The sequence below is a fragment of the Aegilops tauschii genome, chromosome 1 (genome assembly GCF_002575655.3).
Source record: "Aegilops tauschii subsp. strangulata cultivar AL8/78 chromosome 1, Aet v6.0, whole genome shotgun sequence".
Lineage (NCBI taxonomy): Eukaryota > Viridiplantae > Streptophyta > Magnoliopsida > Poales > Poaceae > Aegilops > Aegilops tauschii.
In genome coordinates, this window is record NC_053035.3 from 10,920,676 (window position 1) to 10,939,159 (window position 18,484).

General features: G+C 48.3%; 1 protein-coding gene and 1 pseudogene across 2 annotated transcripts; both read right to left on the bottom strand.

Annotated features, from left to right (window-relative positions):
- Window positions 1-8,616: 8,616 nt before the first annotated feature.
- Window positions 8,617-11,870, bottom strand: LOC109786209 (disease resistance protein RGA5-like; annotated as a pseudogene).
- A 2,942-nt stretch (window positions 11,871-14,812) lies between these two features.
- Window positions 14,813-17,805, bottom strand: LOC109786214 (aldo-keto reductase family 4 member C10-like). Of its 2 annotated transcripts, none has more exons than XM_020344795.3 (7): window positions 17,669-17,805; window positions 17,479-17,529; window positions 17,241-17,317; window positions 17,060-17,147; window positions 15,754-16,029; window positions 15,412-15,660; window positions 14,813-14,988 (listed from the first exon to the last, which is right to left on the bottom strand). In XM_020344795.3, the coding sequence occupies exons 1-7, from the start codon at window positions 17,777-17,779 to the stop codon at window positions 14,905-14,907; spliced, it is 936 nt and encodes a 311-aa protein (XP_020200384.1). In that variant the 5' UTR covers window positions 17,780-17,805; the 3' UTR covers window positions 14,813-14,904. The 2 variants fall into 2 exon arrangements, with proteins under 2 accessions (XP_020200384.1, XP_073362695.1); XM_073506594.1 differs by having other exon boundaries at window positions 17,241-17,344.
- Between the last annotated feature and the right edge of the window lie 679 nt (window positions 17,806-18,484).

An 18,484-nucleotide genomic window follows, 5' to 3' on the forward strand; every position in this document is an offset into this window, starting at 1 on the left:
ACTTTTCCGCTGTCCGAAACTTTTCGGTGTCCGAAACTTTTTCGGTGATTTTCTCTCAGACTCCTTGTCTAGTATTCAGCAGATAGATGACCCTTAAGCGTGTGACCCTATAGGTTCGGTGAAGTATAGACATGCCTGGAACCCTTTCCGATCAATGATCAACATCGGAGCCGTGGACACCCATATTGACCCCTATACCCACACAAATAAATATTCGAGTGAACCTCCAGTTGCCGTGTGCTATTCCTGTTGCTTCGCGATATGTTACAAATACCTGAGGTGAGACATGTTGGCATTCCCGTGGATCAACAACTTGTCCACTATGCTAGTTACCTCGTTACCGGTATTGTTCTCGTTTCTCGTTATCGTGTTCCGGCATCCCCGTGATCAAATCACAAAGTGTCTGGCCAGACGATGATGGATACCGTAACACCGAGAGGGCCCAGAGATATCTCTCCATCGTTGGAGGAGCAAATCCCAATCTTGAGCTATCAAGTTACTTGACACACTTTTCCATGAACCCGTAAGCTGCCGTAATAGCCATCCAGTTACGGATGACATTTAACAAACCCCGAAGTTCGTGAAGCAAGCATGAAGAAACTCGATACTCTCATGGTCTAAGGAATTATGCAAACATTAACTATCTCTGTGTTATAAACCATTAACTTGTGACGAATGTATCTCATAGCATAACATCAATTTGGGTCGATTCAACACAAATGTCCTTCCTGACATTGTGCCCTCAAAGTTGCTTGGCATAGACATGCCCATGATTGGGAAAACATAATCATCATGCAACACTTGAACTAGTCTTAGAGGCACGACTAGGAATACATTTTACCGTTTATTATTCCACACGTGCATATGGGTTCTCCCCAGAGCCTTTATGGATATACGGGCTCAGGAACCACAGCAGTTATAGCATGGAACATAAACATAATGATGAACAGGGAGATAATCAATAACTTTTGTTATTGCCTCTAGGGCATATCTCCTACAGTGCGCTGCCCGCAAAAGAACTGCGCGCACTGGTTGAGCCAGTTGAGGGGGTCCTCCGTGCCGTCATAAGTGGCGAAGTCCAGTTTGGCAAACCGCGGCGGTGTCTGAGTTGGAGCGCCGTGGCCGACTGGCTCGGAAGTGCGAAGCAGCGAGGATTGGTGAACCCGGTCAGCATGGACGCGGCCCGTCCGCCGAGCCGGAGGGATCACCGAACTACAGAGTGGGTGTCGGCGGGTCTCCAGCCGACGTGTAGATGGGTGGCGGCGATGATCCGGTCAGCCAGGCCGGTATTGGGGACGGTGACGGCAGGAAGCGCACTTGCTGGATCGGTACGCCTCCCTGCCTGGGTGACCCGGGCCCCGTGCTGGGCGGGGGCAAGGTCGGCAGCTGCGGCGGTACGGACCCGGGTGGCGTGGGGGGCGCAGCGAGGGCCGGAGCCGGCCACTGTGCCATTGAGGCACAACAGCGGGCGGCGGTGGGGCCGGCAGCTGGGGCTGTGGCTGCCCGGAGCCGGGAGGCGTCGGGGGCGTAGCGAGGGCAGGGGCCGGCCACTGTGGCCATTGAGGCGCGGCATCGGCGGCGGTGGGGCCGGCAGCTGGGGCTACGGCTGCCCGGACCCGGAAGGCGTCGGGGGCGCGGCGATCGCTAGAGCCGGCCACTACGGCTAGTGGGGGGCGACGGCGGGCGGCGGCTGACCGGACCAGTGGTGGTGTAGATGCCCGATCGTCGCCGTGGTGGCCGCGTACCAGGGCAGGGCGGCTGGCCCGGTCGCAGTGGCCGACAGCCAGGGCGGCGGCTGCCCGTAGGGCCTGGCCAGGTAGAGGCGTATGCCCTGGACGACGGTGACGAGGTCTTTGAGGACCCCGGTCATCTCCGCCGGCGAGTAGATGGCGACGGGCGGGGCGGTGGAGGGCGACGGCGTCTGGCCGGTGGAGGCGCCGGCGGTGGAGTCCAGCGGAGCGGTGGGGAGAGCTAGCGGCGTGGTGGAGAAAGGCAGCGGCGCGGTGGTGACGGGCAGCGGCGGGTAGGGTGGTGGTGCAGACATGATCGGAACCGAGCTACCTGATACCAAATTGGTAGGAGCTAGGATCCTACCTGGTCTAGGGCGTAGGTTGTACGTGAAGGGGGAGGGTTGACGGAGATGCGATCGCGGCTGCCGGCGGTGGGGCGCCGTGGCGCGATGAAGAAGAGGCGGCGGCGGCGCAAGAGGCGGCTAGGGTTAGGTCTCCGGCTCCCTTCGGGAAGCCGAGCAAATAATGATTGCTTCTTATTTGATTTGATTGATACATCTTCTCTTCTTATATAGAGAGGTTTACTTGACTCCTAAGCAAACGATCCTAATAATGATAAAATAATTGGGCTAAGCCCTTAATAATGATAAGATAACTTGGACCACAACCCACTGAGCTAAGCCTCTAATATGTCGGTCATAACATTTGCACCATCACGTATCAACTTCTTAGTGACCACAGGACTGAAGCACAAGCAGTCAAGACGATCGTCGATATCTACATCAGTGAATGTATGTCAAAATTCTACGAACTTACTGCTGGAATTGTTTACCGCATTTACACTGTCTATTGTTTAGCTATTGATCGACTCCAATGTTTCCTTCCGTGCAAGTGTGGAGATCCGGCAGCACAATGGGAAACATTAGGGACCTGGTTGATCTTTTGCATACTTGTTTTATCTCTCGTAACTTGGCCATATCGACATATCATTCAGGCACATGCATGGCATATGCGCAAAAGAAAATCAAGAATAACAATCATAAGTAAGCAATTGACATATACTGGCTACTGTGATGCATGACACGATAAAGCTACCATAGCTGGACTATAGAACTGCTCTCTCTGTATTGCATTCACCCACACAGTCACAAGATATAAAAGCTGGAGTTACAACAAATAGCCCGATGGAAGTGGCACGCAGGCCAGGGCGTGATCCATGATCACTAGTAGAAAAAGAGGCTTCCATACGCCCCCATTAGTCCCCAAAATAATCGAACCGCGACCAAAGGAGTCTTTAGTCGCGGTTCGGGAGAAGACCCGCGACCAACTATCTGGGCCCAGCGCGCTCGGTCGACAGCTGGCGGACGGGAGGGGCTTTAGTCCCGGTTGGCCTGGCCAACCGGGACTAAAGGTCCTCAGGCTGGCCCGAAGGCCTTTAGTCGCGGTTGGCCAGACCAACCGGGACTAAACCCGGTTGGTCTCGCCAACCGCGACTAATGGGATTTGAGGCATTAGTACCGGTTCATGGCATGAACCGGTTCATGCAGACTTGGAAACGAGGAAGAATATAACCCGGAAGTTAAGCGTGCTCAGGCTGGAGTAGTGAGAGGATGGGTGACCGTCCGGGAAGTTAGATGATTTGGAATGATGAGGGGTGATTAGAGATTAGAGGATAAATTGAGCAGTGATGAGGGGTGGTGATTAGAGATTAGAGGTTAAAATAATTCAGAAATTTGAAAATAAAAAAAAATTAAAAAAATTCGCAAAGAAACCAGGTTTAGGGGGGCTAAAACCCTAAACCTGCGGAGGAGGCCTTTAGTCCCGGTTAGCCACGAGAACCGGGACTAAAGGTCCTCCGCCCCGACGGACCCCTGGTGCCCACGTGGACGGGCCTTTAGTCCCGGTTAGCCACGAGAACCGGAACTAAAGCCTTTAGTCGCGGTTCGTAAGAGGCGCGACTAAAGGGGGGGGGGTCTTTAGTCGCGCATATTTAGTCCCGGTTGCACAGCCGGGACTAAAGGCCTTTGCGAACCGGGACTAAAGGCCCATTTTCTACCAGTGGATCCTATTATCTAGGAATACAAGTGCAGGTACATACACAGGTATACAACGTGTTAACACCCCCCCTCAGCCGGAACTCCATGTGGATGGACGTTGAGGCTGCTTCGGAACTCGTGAAAAACCTGTGATGGCAATCCCTTGGTGAACAAATCTGCGAATTGCGAACTGGATGGAACATGCAAGACTCGAGCTTCACCGAGAGCCACCCGGTCGCGGACAAAATGAAGATCGATCTCATTATGCTTGGTCCGTTGGTGTTGGACGGGATTAGAGTCAATATATGAGGCAGAGATGTTATCAGAATATACGATAGTGGCCTGAGTGGGTGGATGGCGAAGTTCATGCAAGAGTTGGCGCAACCAACAAGACTCGGCGACACAGTTGGCAACACCACGGTATTCAGCCTCAGCACTGGATCGTGACACCGTGGCTTGCCGTTTAGAGGACCATGATAGCAAGTTGTGCCCGAGAAAAACGCAAAACCCGGATGTGGACTTGCGGGTGTCCGGGCATCCTGCCCAATCGGCGTCGGTGTAAGCAACAAGATCAAGTGAGGAGGACTTGTAGAGCTGCAAGCCATAATGGGTGGTGCCACGAAGATACCGAAGGATGTGTTTGATGAGTTGCATGTGAGCGTCACGGGGCGCATGCATGAAGAGACAGACTTGTTGAACCGCGTATGATAGGTCAGGCCTAGTGAGAGTGAGGTATTGGAGGGCTCCGACAAGGCTGCGGTAGAGGGTGGGATTGTCAAGAAGTTGACCATCATGGGCGGATAGTTTGGACTGTGTGTCAACGGGAGTGGAGACGGGTTTGCAATTGAGCATCTTGGCACGATCAAGAATTTCTAGGGCATATTGTTGTTGACACAAGAACAAGCCGGTGGTGGTGGGTGTCACGTTGATGCCTAGAAAGTGATGAAGCTCACCGAGATCAGTCATGGAGAATTCGTGTTTGAGGGAGGAGATGATATGATGGAGGGTGCGTGGTGTGCTAGCGGTGAGGATGATATCATCAACATACACGACGAGGTAGGAAATAGAATCACCATGGTGGAGAATGAAGAGGGAGGAGTCACTTTTGGAGGCCAAGAAACCAAGTGACAAAAGAAAGGACTGAAAACGGTTCAACCACGTACGTGTGGCTTGCTTCAAGTCATAAAGAGACTTATGAAGAAGACACACGCGGTCCGGCCGCGAGGAGTCCACGAACCCGGCCGGTTGAGCACAATACACCGTTTCCTTGAGGTCGCCATGAAGGAATGCATTCTTGACATCGAGTTGATGGATTGGCCACGAGCTGGATGTGCCAATACTGAGCACAACTTGAGTGGTGGTCGGTTCGACCACCGGACTGAACGTCTCGTCGTAATCAACACCCTCCTTTTGAGTGAATCCACGGACCACCCAACGTGCCTTGTACCGCGCCAGAGTGCCATCAGTGTTGAACTTGTGGCGAAAAATCCACTTGCCGGTCACCACGTTGACACATGCAGGCTTTGGAACCAAAGACAAGTAGAATTCTTGATTAAAGCATCATATTCATCAAGCATTGCATGGCGCCAATTAGGATCTTTGAGTGCGGAACGGTATGTTGGGGGGATGGGTGAGATAGGAGAGGTAGTGGTGTTGGCGAGGAAGAGGCGTTTCGGTTGGCAGAAGCTAGACCTGGCGCGAGTTTGCATTTTATGCGAGTTATGGGGGGCTTGATTGGCTGTGCACGAGCTGGGAGACGTGGCTGAATAGGAGTGGAGGGCGCGGAATGAGAGGAAGATGGCGTGGGATCGGGTACAGGAGCAGAGGGCGCTGGATCCGAGGACGATTGGGTGGCAGGCGAATATGTGGCGCGATGCGAGGAAACAGACGCGGTGGGGACGGGGCGCGATGGATCCGAGGAAGCGCGTGGGGAGGTGGGTGAGCTGGACCGGTCCGAGCCAGGGGGCGGGTGGCACGTGGACAAGTGCGACGCGGGCAGGTTGGGCTGGCGATCCGGATTGGGCGTGCATGGGGGCGTCCCATCGGGAGGATCGGGTGGGTCCTGGTACGAGGTAGAGGAGGGATTTTCTGTGGCTGGCTGTAGCGGCCGGGTGGGATTTGTTGTGGCTGGCGGTGGGGAAGGCGAGGGAGAGGGTGGTGCGTAGGGAAAAATGTTCTCATCGAAGGTGACGTGACGAGAGACAATGACGCGACGCTGTGTAAGGTCGTAGCACCTGTAGCCCTTATGCTCGAGTGGGTAGCCAAGAAAAATGCAGCGGGTAGAGCGTAGTGAAAGTTTGTGGGGAGATGTGGCATAGAGGTTGGGGTAACAAAGACACCCAAAAACTCGTAAGTGGTCGTATGTGGGATGAATGCCGTGGAGCATGTAGTAAGGGGTGTGGCCGTGGATGGCACGGGAAGGACGTCGGTTGAGTAGATACGTGGCCATGTGTAAGGCTTCGACCCAGAAGGGTGCTGGAAGAGTGGCTTGAAGTAAGAGAGTGCGTACGATGTCATTGGTGGTGCTAATGAGACACTCGGCTTTGCCATTTTGAAGGGACGTGTGAGGGCATGAAAAGCGGTATGCAATACCATTCGTGGAGAAGAAAGCACGCAAGGAGGAGTTGATGAACTCGCCGCCGTTGTCACATTGTACGGCTTTGATGATTACGTTGTATTGAGTGCGTACAAACGAGAAAAAGCGTTGGAGAGTGGCGGATGTGTCCGATTTAGTGCGAAGAGGAAAGGACCAGGAGAAGTGTGTGTAATCATCAAGCACAATCAAGTAATATTTGAAACCAGAAAGACTTACAACGGGGCTAGTCCATAGATCACAATGGATCAGCTCAAAGGGAGCAAACGCGTGACTAGAAGAAGAAGGGAAGGGGAGGCGAGGCTGCCGTCCTAATTGGCATGCATTACATGGTGTATGCGCCGGTTTATTACATGAGGGAAGAAAATCTTGGGCAGCTAATGAAGAGGTTATTTGAGGACTGGGGTGGCCGAGCCGGCGGTGCCACACGTCGCCGGTGGAGGTGGTGCTGGAGAATGGATAGAGGTCGCCAGACCTAGCGGATATCATGATTAGCCTCCTGATGCGAAGATCCTTCACAACAAAGCCATATGGGTAAAATTCAATGGAGCATAAATTGTCTTTGGTGAATTGGCGAACGGAGATAAGACTGGTGACTACGTGAGGTGAAAATAAAACATCCCTAAGCTAAAAGTTATGAGGGGTGAGGGTGGTGGAACCAGTGGCATGAATAGGAAGGTGAGTGCCGTTGCCAACCACAATGCTAGAGAAACGAGGCTTTAAGGAAGAATTCGAGAGGTCAAGATTACCAGAGTTGCCGGTGACGTGGGAAGATGCACCGCTGTCGAGGTACCACTCATGAGGAGCAGAGCTGCTGTTGGGGTAGCCTTGGGCGCTATAGGCGGCCTGGAGCATGGCGAGGTGATCCTAGGAAGGAGGCTGGGGCGGGGGCGTCGCGGGGTAGCCCGAGAGTTGCATCTGGTAGGCCAGGGCATGCGACCCGGGGCGCGGGCCGAGCACGCCGGCGCTGTTGGGAGGAACCCAGCCGGGGCGCGGGTTCGGCAGCGCCATGCCGTAGGGTGCGAAGAAGCCCATGTACGGGTTGTAGGACATGGGCGGCAGATGGCCACGACCGCCCTGATCATCGCGCCCCCGGCCGCGCCCGCGCCCACGACCGCCGCCGCCGCGGTCATCGCCCTTGTTGCGGTTGCCACATCCGCGAGCCTGGGAGCCGTTGCCGCGAGCAGCGCCACGGTCAGGGCGATCGACGCGGTCACCAGCGCGAGTGCTGGAGGAGCGGCGGCAAGCTTCAGACGAGAGAACACCGTTTCAAACGGCGGCAGAGGAACGGTGTCCCCGAGGACGACGCGGATGGTGTCGAGTCGTTTGTCGATGCCGTGGAGAAACTGGGTGGTGAGATCCACCTCGGTGACGGCGTGGTCGATGTCGGCGAGCATGACGGTGATCAGCTTCATGCGGCGGGCGTACTCGACAACGGAGAGGTCCCCCTGCTTGAGGTTGCGGTACTGCATGTTGAGCGTCATGTACCGAGCCGCCCTGTTCGCGAGGAAGTAATCCCGGATGCGATTCCAGAGATCATAGGTGGTGGTTGCGCCGACGACATGATCAACAAGGTTGTCTGCGAGGGTGGCGTAGATCTAGAGCACGAGATGGGCATCGAGCTCACGCTGTTGGGGGGTGGCGTTGGCTGGAAGGGGGTGCTCAATGAATTGAGTGACACCGTAGCGGATCAGAACCAGCAGGAAGAACGACTTCCACTTATAGTAGTTGTGCTCGTCCGGGTTAAGAAGGAACTTGATGTGGTTGTGGATGCTGTCGTTGAAGATGGGGTTGCGGGCAGGGGGAGGGGTCGGCGTGGAAGAAGAAAAGATGGGGGCGAACTGGGTGGTGGGAGGGAGGGAGGAGCCGCTGTTGAGAGCCGGGCTGGTGGCCGAGGAAATGGAGCCCGGCGAGGTGGCCGGAGACGTGGCGGAGGAGGTGGAGTCCGGAGCCATGGGAGGGACCTGGTCGCTGATAGATACCAAGCTGGACGATAGAACTGCTCTCTCTGTATTGCATTCACCCACACAGTAACAATATATACAAGCTGGAGTTACAGCAAACAGCCCGATGGAAGTGGCACGCAGGCCAGGGCGTGATCCATGATCCTATTTTCTAGGAATACAAGTACAGGTACATACACAGGTATACAACGTGTTAACAACCATTCCCTGAGAGATATACATACCATGCTACTCGACTAACAAAAAGGTAATAGAAACATGACTATCAGTCCATATTACATAACTGAATGTACCTACGCAACGTGCTTGTATTTCTCATTCTGCAGCATGTCAGTGAATACTATGTCCATTTCCAGCGTTGGACGGTTGGGGTGCGCGTCGGCCATGCTCTTGGAAACACCCTTCGCAGCCTTCAAATCTGCAGCCCTACCCTCGCGGCAATCTATCTTGACCTGGATCCTATCAAGGCTGGAGAGGTGTTGGATGCCAAAATTACCAAAGCCACCACCAGTAGCTGAAGATCTGTAGTTACATAACTGAATACCAAGGAAAAGATCTCTGAGATTCGGCATAGCCCCCACCTCAAACATCAACTCTGTAGTAGAGACGTTGAACACAAGCTTCTGTAGCTGCTGAAATCCTCCGCCATTGATGGTGAGCCCGGTGCTGTTGATTAACAGTATGAATTCGAGCAAAGTAGGTATACTTCCAACCATGTTAACATCCTGCTGCTCCATCTCTGCACCATTGACGACTAATAGTTCTAGGTTGGTAAGTTAAATCAACCATTGGGCAATCCAAGAGATTCGCCCACAGCCAAGTGTAATGCTCCGGATGCTATTGAGAGCTGGGATGGATGGATGTCCTACTAAGCCATCACCTTCTCTCAGATACAGTAAAATGTGGAGGTTGCGAAGCTTGCATTCGTCCATTTTACAGAGGGAGGAGACTAGTTTTTCTCCCTTGCAACTTGTTTCTTCGAGTTCACGGGTGTCCCATTGAATGCTCAGTTTCCTAAGATTTGTTAGTTTGCCAAGCTCCTCTACAAACTTCACTGACTGCATGAAGGTGTTTATACTATACCCAAACTCTCTCAAGTTCTCCATGTTTCCAACAGCATCAGGCAATTTAGTTTGCTTTGGAACAAAAAGACGTGTTAGTCGTCTTAGCCGAGTAACTGATTCAGGAAGCTCATTTAATTCCGCCCCTGATGCATCTAGCGTCTCTAAATACTCCAAATCTCCAATTTCTATAGGAAGCTGGGTTATGTTTGTGAGAGAGATGTTCAAGTACCTCAACTGGAAAAGCCTTCTGATGTATTTGAGATGATGATTCCTCAGCCCATTACAATTGCGCAGGTCCAGCACACGTAGAGCATTTAACTTCGCAAGGGAAGGCAAGTATTCCAGGTGATACCCAAATGAACCAAGTGATCTAACATGTGACAAATCCAATTTTTCCACGCTTTCTTGATCTTCATTTCCCATAAGAGAGAGACGACGACGAACTCTGCTAACCGACTTCGAATGATTGCTTAACAACATACAAAAGTTCTCTTTGGTAGACTTGTAAATAAGGAAATCAAGAATAGTGTCATGGACTCGGCAAGAGAATGCCCCATCATAACTTATGTGTATCGGTTGTATTAAACTTCTATTAACAAGCTCAAGGAAATATGTCTCTCCTATCTCAAAAAGATCTTTCCCATCTTCGCCATGGATGAAACCCTCGGAAACCCATCTGTGCACTAATCGCTCCATTCCAATATCATAATCTTCAGGAAACATAGTCAAATATAATAGGAAACTTCTTAGACAGAGGGGAAGGTCATAGTAGCTTAGAGATAATATGTAATTCATGGTATTAATGTCAGAATGTGTGCCTTGTGCAAAGCCGATAGAACTTCGAGCACTATACCACTCTTCTTCCTTTTCCCACTAGCCAACAAGCTAGATATGGTGTTGATGGCCAGTGGTAAACCACCACATTTCTTTAAGATATCTTGTGAGACTTGTTTCAAATTAGATGGGCACTCTTCTTCACAACCAAATATTCGCTTGAAAAACAACTTCTTCGAGTCAGGAACACAAAGTGGTTGGATTTTGTACACAAGATGGTCCCCATAAGAAAGACAACATGACTTAGCCACATCATATATACGGGTTGTTGTCATTATTACGCTACCACGATCATTCCTGAATAGCGCACAATTCAAACCTTGCCATGTATGTATGTCCCATACATCATCAATTATGATAAAGTACCTACAATATAGTTATAAGGAAAATAATCAAACACAAGATGTAGTATATATGTAAGAGTATGAAATCAAGTTTCATAAGACATCGATCCATAATATTTTAGAAGTTGTGTGTTTGTGTGCTTAGGCTTGATTTATGGAAAGTTGTTATGAAAGGTACATCTTACAACATACTTGCTATGTTAGTGAGTGGTTTCAGTAGCCATACTTTTTCATGTCTTTCTCAATCCCCTCCACACCCACACCCAAAGAAGTGTATTTATGCACATTATTTGCAAGGATTTATATACCTTTTATGTTGTAGAAATGTCCTGATCAGCTCAATGGTTAGATGTAGATCCCCTGCATGAGCAAATTCTTGGTTGCGGAGTTGAGATAATATAGAACTAAAAATCTTGGTCATATCAGGACTTGGGAAATTGATATACAAGCCCGACAATCATAGTTTGTTCTAAGCTTGTCATAGACCTGTCTGGCAAGAGTTTTCTTGCCTAACCCTCCATATCCAACAATAGAGACAACTTTTAGTTGAGGTGTTGATTCACCATCTCTGTTGCACAACCACTTGACAATCTCATCCCGGGAGCCATCGACACCAATAAGGTCTGATGCATCCTTATAGATGGCGCGAATTCGAGGGTCAAAATTTTCATTTTTTGATCTTGAAGGCTCATTGACCATGTACCTTCAGTTGTAGATAAAGAAATTAGACACAACGGGGAAGATCAAAGACAATATTGGTTGGGGCAAGCCGTGCGCGCGCGCATGTGTTTGTGTGCGCATGCGCTATGATCTTTAAAGACAATGGATTTTAGTACAACTTACAAAATTATGGACTTTGGGAGCATGATAGGGGACATACCTTGCGTATCTCTTGCTGATCTCCTTAACTTGGGTCTTGATATCATGGATGTCCTTGGCGATCTTATGGCAGGTCTTGATGTCTGCTATCTTTTTCATGATTTTCTTGCAAACCTTCCCAAAGCAATCAAACATAGAAATAGAATCATCTGATCCCCCGAGTAGCATAAACTTGTCGATGGTGTCCTCAATCTCGTAGGACATCTCTCGCACAGCATTCGCACGAACCGTAGCTTGTTGGTCAGGTTTCTCCACATCAGCCATCATCAGGAGAAATGCTTGCATGGCTTCGAGCTCATCTTTGAGGAACTTGATGTCATCATGAACGCCCTTTAGCAACTTGTATTCATCACTTAACATGGTTCCCAACTTTCCAAGGACGAAGCCCATGGCCCCGGTGGACGAGCTCACCAAAAGTTGCACCATGGTTGCTGACTCGAATAGAACTCTCCCTAGCTTGTTAGCCGTAATAATGCAGTCATTGTGTGGACAGAAAGCGGCCCAGTCATTTGTACGATGTAGAAGAATCTCCCACATCGGAATATCTCAGTGAGCCATGGAAAGTCTCTCTTGCTTGTAAGGTGACAACCAGGACGTTACATCAAGTAAGAAAAATATTAGAGTCATGGAAAATGATGTGTTACCTGCCCCTTGCTAAACCAATGGACGAAATGTTATTGACACAATAATAATAAGTTTATTTCTAGACCACATGCATATGTGTTGGGAAGTTGGAAAATGATGGATTGATGAGCACTCATGATTTTTATTGGAGACTTGCATGCTGTTGGCAATTGGCAAGCTGCTCTCTTTCCTCTAAGAAACAACCTGGACGTTGCAATACACTAAACTAGTACGACAGATGGTTCAAAAATCATTTATTCAGTTGAGAGAAAAGAAAATCATCTTGACATTCCTTGTTGATTTGAATTTGAGGAATTTTTTAAGATACCTAATTAGTTAATAGACTATGCATATACACCGTCGAACCTTTGAAAATTTGAACAAAGAACAACCTCTAAACTAAGAATTGTCTTAGAGACATCAAGAGAGGTGCACTTTTGGTGCTACCATCCCTCTCAAGCCTCGGAGGGAAGTTTTTTTTTTCCAAACTGTCAACTTCTAAATTGGAAACTTGCGGGCCGAGCTTGCAGGAAAATTCCAATTGACCTATGTAAGATTAGGGAAACCACATGTTGTGGTGCCTTGTATTGATCAATACATAGAGGTTACAAGGCAGAGTTCGTATCGTACAATATACGGACACTTATACAATGACTACACATATACAGCCGTATATCTATACAAACAATACGGTTATATATTCTAACACCCTCCCTCAGTCGTAAACGGGCGTCAACGAATGTTAAGACTGTCACGAAAATCCAAGAAGAGAGGTGATGGTAATCCTTTGGTGAAAATGTCCGCAAATTGAGAAGAACTCGGAACGTGAAGAACCCGGACCTCGCCTGTGGTGACACGGTCTCGTACAAAGTGTAGATCGATCTCCACATGCTTGGTGCGCTGATGATGAACGGGATTCTGTGTCATGTAAACAGAGCTCACATTGTCACAAAACACCACAGTGGCACCAGTCACCGGTCGATGAAGCTCCTGAAGAAGCTGCCGTAGCCAACATGTTTGAGCCACTACATTTGCAACTGCCATGTATTCGGCCTCGGCGCTGGAGCGAGAGACCGTGTGCTGCCGCTTAGCAGACCATGACACCAGGTTAGTGCCGAGGAAGACACAATAACCTGAGGTAGACCGGCGAGTATAAGGGCAACCTGCCCAATCAGCGTCAGAATAGGCCATCAATTTGTTGGAGCTGCGTCGAAACAAAGTGAGACCAAGGCCGGTGGTGCCGCGGATATAGCGAAGCACACGCTTTACAAGGAGCAAATGATTAGCCCGAGGATCATACATATGAAGACAAATCTGCTGCACAGCATAAGAGATGTCTGGCCGAGTGAATGTGAGGTACTGAAGACCGCCTGCAATACTACGATACTCGGTGGGATCTTCAACTGGATCATTGGACTTGGCTGAAAGTTTGGAGCTAGTATCAACTGGAGTAGAGATGGGTTTGCACTGCAACATGCCAGCTCAGTCAAGAAGATCCATTGCATACTTCTCCTGTGAGAGGAACAGACTGTCCTTGCTGCATGTGACAGAGATGCCCAGAAAGTAATGAAGATCACCCATATCTGTCATACTGAACTCGGTACGAAGAGAGGCAATCAAACTATGCAGCAATGTCGAGGAAGATGTAGTTAGGCTGATATCATCCACATAGAGCAGGAGATAGGCCATGTCAAGGCCACGCCGATAGACGAACAACGAGCTGTCGGACTTGGAGCCAACGAAACAAACCGATGCAATGAACGAAGATGCTGAGCGAGACAGACCCTTAGAGCCAAGAGACGACGGTGGCATCGAGGAGATACCACTCCGGGTTCGGCGCGTCGGGGGCGTCGAAGTCGAGGTGATACAGGAGGGCGTACTTGCGGCAGGCGGCGCGGAAGAAGGTGCGCCACTGACGGTGAACGCCGGTGTCAAGCGCGAGCTCGACGGGAACATGTCCCTTAATGGAGTGCAGGCCGACGGCCTGGGCATGCAGCGAGGTCAAGGAGAAAGACCCCGCGCTCGTCCTGGATCCATCGGCGGCGGTCGCGAGAGGCAGGTTGGCCTTGGCGGCCTCGGCAGCGGCCTCGGCGTCCTTGCGCTCCTTGGCCGCGGCCAGCGCCTTGTTCGTTGCGTCCGCGTCGGGCTGCGGCATGGAGGCGGCGATTGGGGCGCGGCAATGAGAGGGCCGGGTGGTCGCTTCGGTGGCAGCGGAAGGAGGAGGAGGGCGGCACAGGCTAGGGTTAGGGTTTTAGGCTCTATACCATGTAAGATTAGGGAAAACACACGTTGTGGTGCCTTGTATTGATCAATATATAGAGGTTACAAGGCAGAGTTCGTATCGTACAATATACAGACACCTATACAATGACTACACATATACAACCGTATATCTATACAAACAATATGGTTATATATTCTAACAACCTAGAGTCAATCGCATCGATCCAAAGGCAGTCTAGTACTACTATCTTGCCGTATGTCATGCTAGTCACTAGTTTGGAATTCAGAAAAATAATTATTCCGGTCCTACGTGTGGACCAGTCTCCTGTGGACGAGTCTTCTACGCGCTTTGACCAACACCCGCACCGTTCAACACTTGGTGCAGGCCAAATGAGTTCACATGGTTTTGCACTTGCTACCCAGCATATTGGCAATCTAGTTACAAGTTGACAAGTGGGTACATAACAGATACAAGGTGCAAATTGTACACGTATCAGCAGCACATGATCTTGATCCAGAACTAAAAATTAACCAACATCCAAAGTAACACACAGTAGGTATATGTGAAGTGCAAGTTTCTAATGTACGTAGGTTGCTAACGATAAACATGATCCTAAACTTCCCCATCCCAGAGCTCCTCGTGGGTCTTGTAGACGCTTTGTGGATTGACGGTGAAGTCACCTCTGAACTGCCTTACCTGAAGGCCACAAAGTAAGGTAATCAGATGCACTCACAATGCACTATGAAAAGTTCAATAATAACATAACAAGATGCATTGATTTGAAACAAAAAAAAATGAAAAAGAAATCCATTGAGCTTTTCCTAAAAGAATGAAAATGAACAACACAATTGGTAACTCAAGGGGTCAAGAGGATTTTCTTTTACCGTGCTCGAACAAGGTAATAGAGACTTGATTATTCAAAATTACCATATAGTAGCAACAAAGAATATAGACTGCAGAATCTTTACACATGGATTTGTTTTTCAGTTGTCAGATACTATGTATTTTCACATAGTATTATCAAGTCATCTCATCTTATAAAGATGCCTATCATAGTAGAAAATATGATTGCAATTTTGTCCTCATTTAAGTATGGTGGTATAAAGAATAGCAACAAACCTGCTTAATCTCGGTAAACATCGCAAGCAAGTCATCTGGAATAGACCAATAATAAACATCAAGATTTTGCTTTATCCTTTCCTCATTCAGGCTCTTTGGTAGTACACTATGACCCATCTGAATGTTCCAGCACAGGGCCACCTGTGCAGGAGTTTTCCCAAGTTTATTTGCTATTGAGGTGATGACCGGTTCTTGAAGGACATTACTGTTCATCCAAGGCGTACCAGGTGAACCTAGTGGTGAGTATGCCTGCAAAATACATATACATAGTCAGGTGTAATAAAAACATATATATTTTCAATATAAGAAAGCCAGCTGCCTCCAAGTGCACCGCAAACTTACAGAAAGATGAATACCGGTTGACTGGTAAAAGTTGTGGAGCTTAGTTTGCTGCCAACCCGGATGACATTCCACCTGATTAACAGCTGGACGTACACGAGCTACAACAAGCAAGTCACTCAGTTTCTTTGTTGAGAAGTTACTCACACCTATTGCACGAGCCTTTCCAGCATCATATAACTTTTCCATTGCTCCCCAAGTAGCAGGGATGTCAGGTCGTACAAAGTTTTCAGGGTTGCTTGCGTCGGTGCCCTTCTTGAGTCTAAATGGCCAATGGATCTACAAAATTGCATACGGGTAAAAACTAAATTTCAAATTATTCATGAAAACATTGCTATATAGCTCCAACAGGTAAACACTTAAATCCACCTCAAAGGAAAATACAATTCAACTAAAAATTAATGGTAAAATTCTTCAAATATAATATATTTTCAACAAATATATTCAAGATGCTGAAAATGATTCCCAACCTCAAAACAATAAACCAACTCACCCCAAAAGATAAAATATAAAATATAAAACCATAGGGAGAAACATGCATGGGTGTAAAGTGGTGGGTACTTGAAATTATTTTAGTTGGATGTGTATTTTTGACTAGATCACAGAAAAGTAGCCCGCGTGTATGTAAACTATACAATTACTAAGTAGTGGACTGGCCACTTAATAGAGGATCGTGTTTCTAGGCATTAAACAATAAATTGTTAAGCACACAATTACTAAGTAGTGGACTGGCCACTTAAGGCTCCCCGCAATGGGAAATATCATCTATTAGTATCATGCATATGATACTAAAGTATGATATTAGTAATGCATAATCATAAGTTAGTATATTAGATTGCTTCATTTATTCTCATGCATGACACAATGTGGTATAAAATTTAATACGATACGGTATCTTAATATGATACAAAATCCTCAATTACCTAATTTAATTGTGTGCCACGTCCTAAAAAAATGCCTAGCTGGCATGCATGACACCGCTTATGATACTCCCATTACAGGCAGTCTAATAGAGGATTGTGTTTCCACACATTAAACTATAGGTGGGCATGAATAACACATTTTTATTTGTAGATGATAACATCGAGAAATCTGAAGTTTAGTGTAGTTCAAATCACAATACACCTAGTTTTTTGAGGTGTATTATTCAAAATGATAAAAAGAGCTCCCTCAAAAAAATGATAAAAGGAGCATGCAAAAGTAGAGTAGAAATCACCATATTCAGTTCGTAAAGTGAGATAGTACAACACAACGGCAAGATTGGAGCAACTGGATAGTGAAACATGATTACGAAATGGAAGATGCTTACAAGGTAAAGATCCAAGTACTCAAGCTGCAAGTCATTCAGACTTCTGTGAAGCGACTCCGGCACATCTTCCGGAGCGTGATGATCATGCCTAAAATCACCAATCAAATACTCGGAGAACTTAAACTGCAGAGAAATCCATGCAGGTGAATTGAACTGATCAATCCCAGTGCTCTGAGCTTACCATAGCTTAGAGGTGATAAACAAATCTTCCCGCTTCACCACACCCTCTTCGAATAGCTTCTGCAGTGCCAAACCAACCTGAATAATCCAAAAGCGAATGTTATTCTTCCCTTAAGCCAAGAATTCATAATCAGTTTGAATGGAGACAATACTGCCAACAAGGATATACTCCATCTACAAATGTAAGCCTTTTCATTGAAAAATGCCCTTCATCGAAAAAGGAGTAAATGATGGCCTACCTCCTTTTCGTTGCGGTAAGCCCTAGCACAATCGATGTGACGATACCCTGCCTGCACAATTGGAAAACAATCTCAAATCCATCTTTCTCTCGTAGAAAATATATACGGGTCACCAATAAATTCAGAAAACGGGATTAGACAAAGGAAAGAAATTATCTGAAGAAACCAAATCACACGAGGCTCTGCGAACCTTGACGGCAGCGTAAACGGAGCGGCCGACCCCGTCCGGCTTGGACTGCCAGGTGCCGTACCCCACCGAGGGGATCTCAGTGCCGGTGTTGAGCGTGAAGTGCCTCGCCATCACCAGCGCCCAACGAGCTGACAGACTGATGCACAACGGCTGGTCCACGGCACTTGCAGCAGGACACGAGATTGTAGAGGAAGATGAGTGAGCAGCTAGCGTGCAGGACACGGTACACTAGTACAAAGCTAATCTAAGAGAAAATCTAATTTATTAAGAATAAAGCTAATCTAAACCTGGTGGCGTTTGTGCACGGCAGCATGGTACAGATACGATAAATTATCCCGTGGCCATCTGCTTTAGTCTGTCCGCCGGGTCATCGTCCCCTGGATGGATTTGATCGCCCGGCATCTCCCCCTTCATCACGGAAGAAACCAGTGGAGAAACCTTTTTGTCGATATCTTAGCGTACCTAGTCCTATAATTAATTTTTTTTATGTCTACTTGTTTCATGGCACTCTTGAGAGCTTAGCGTTGGTTTTGGCACTCGGGCAATACTTTTGTTATTCACATAATATTCCAAGCGAACGTTCAGTCTGGAGCTCAACAGCACGGCCATGTTATGAGCCGTAGGATCGGCCTCGCGACCACATGTGCATCTGCTTGGCTGATGTGTACGTACCAACAACCCGCTTTTCATGGTTTAGGTTGCTCCCATTTCGGACGTAACAAAACCTTTTGTAATTTTGGTTTGAACTAAGGCAAGAATTGGAGGCTGTCTTGGTACAAAACTTTCCAAAAAAATCAGGACAGAAGTGTTAGGTGG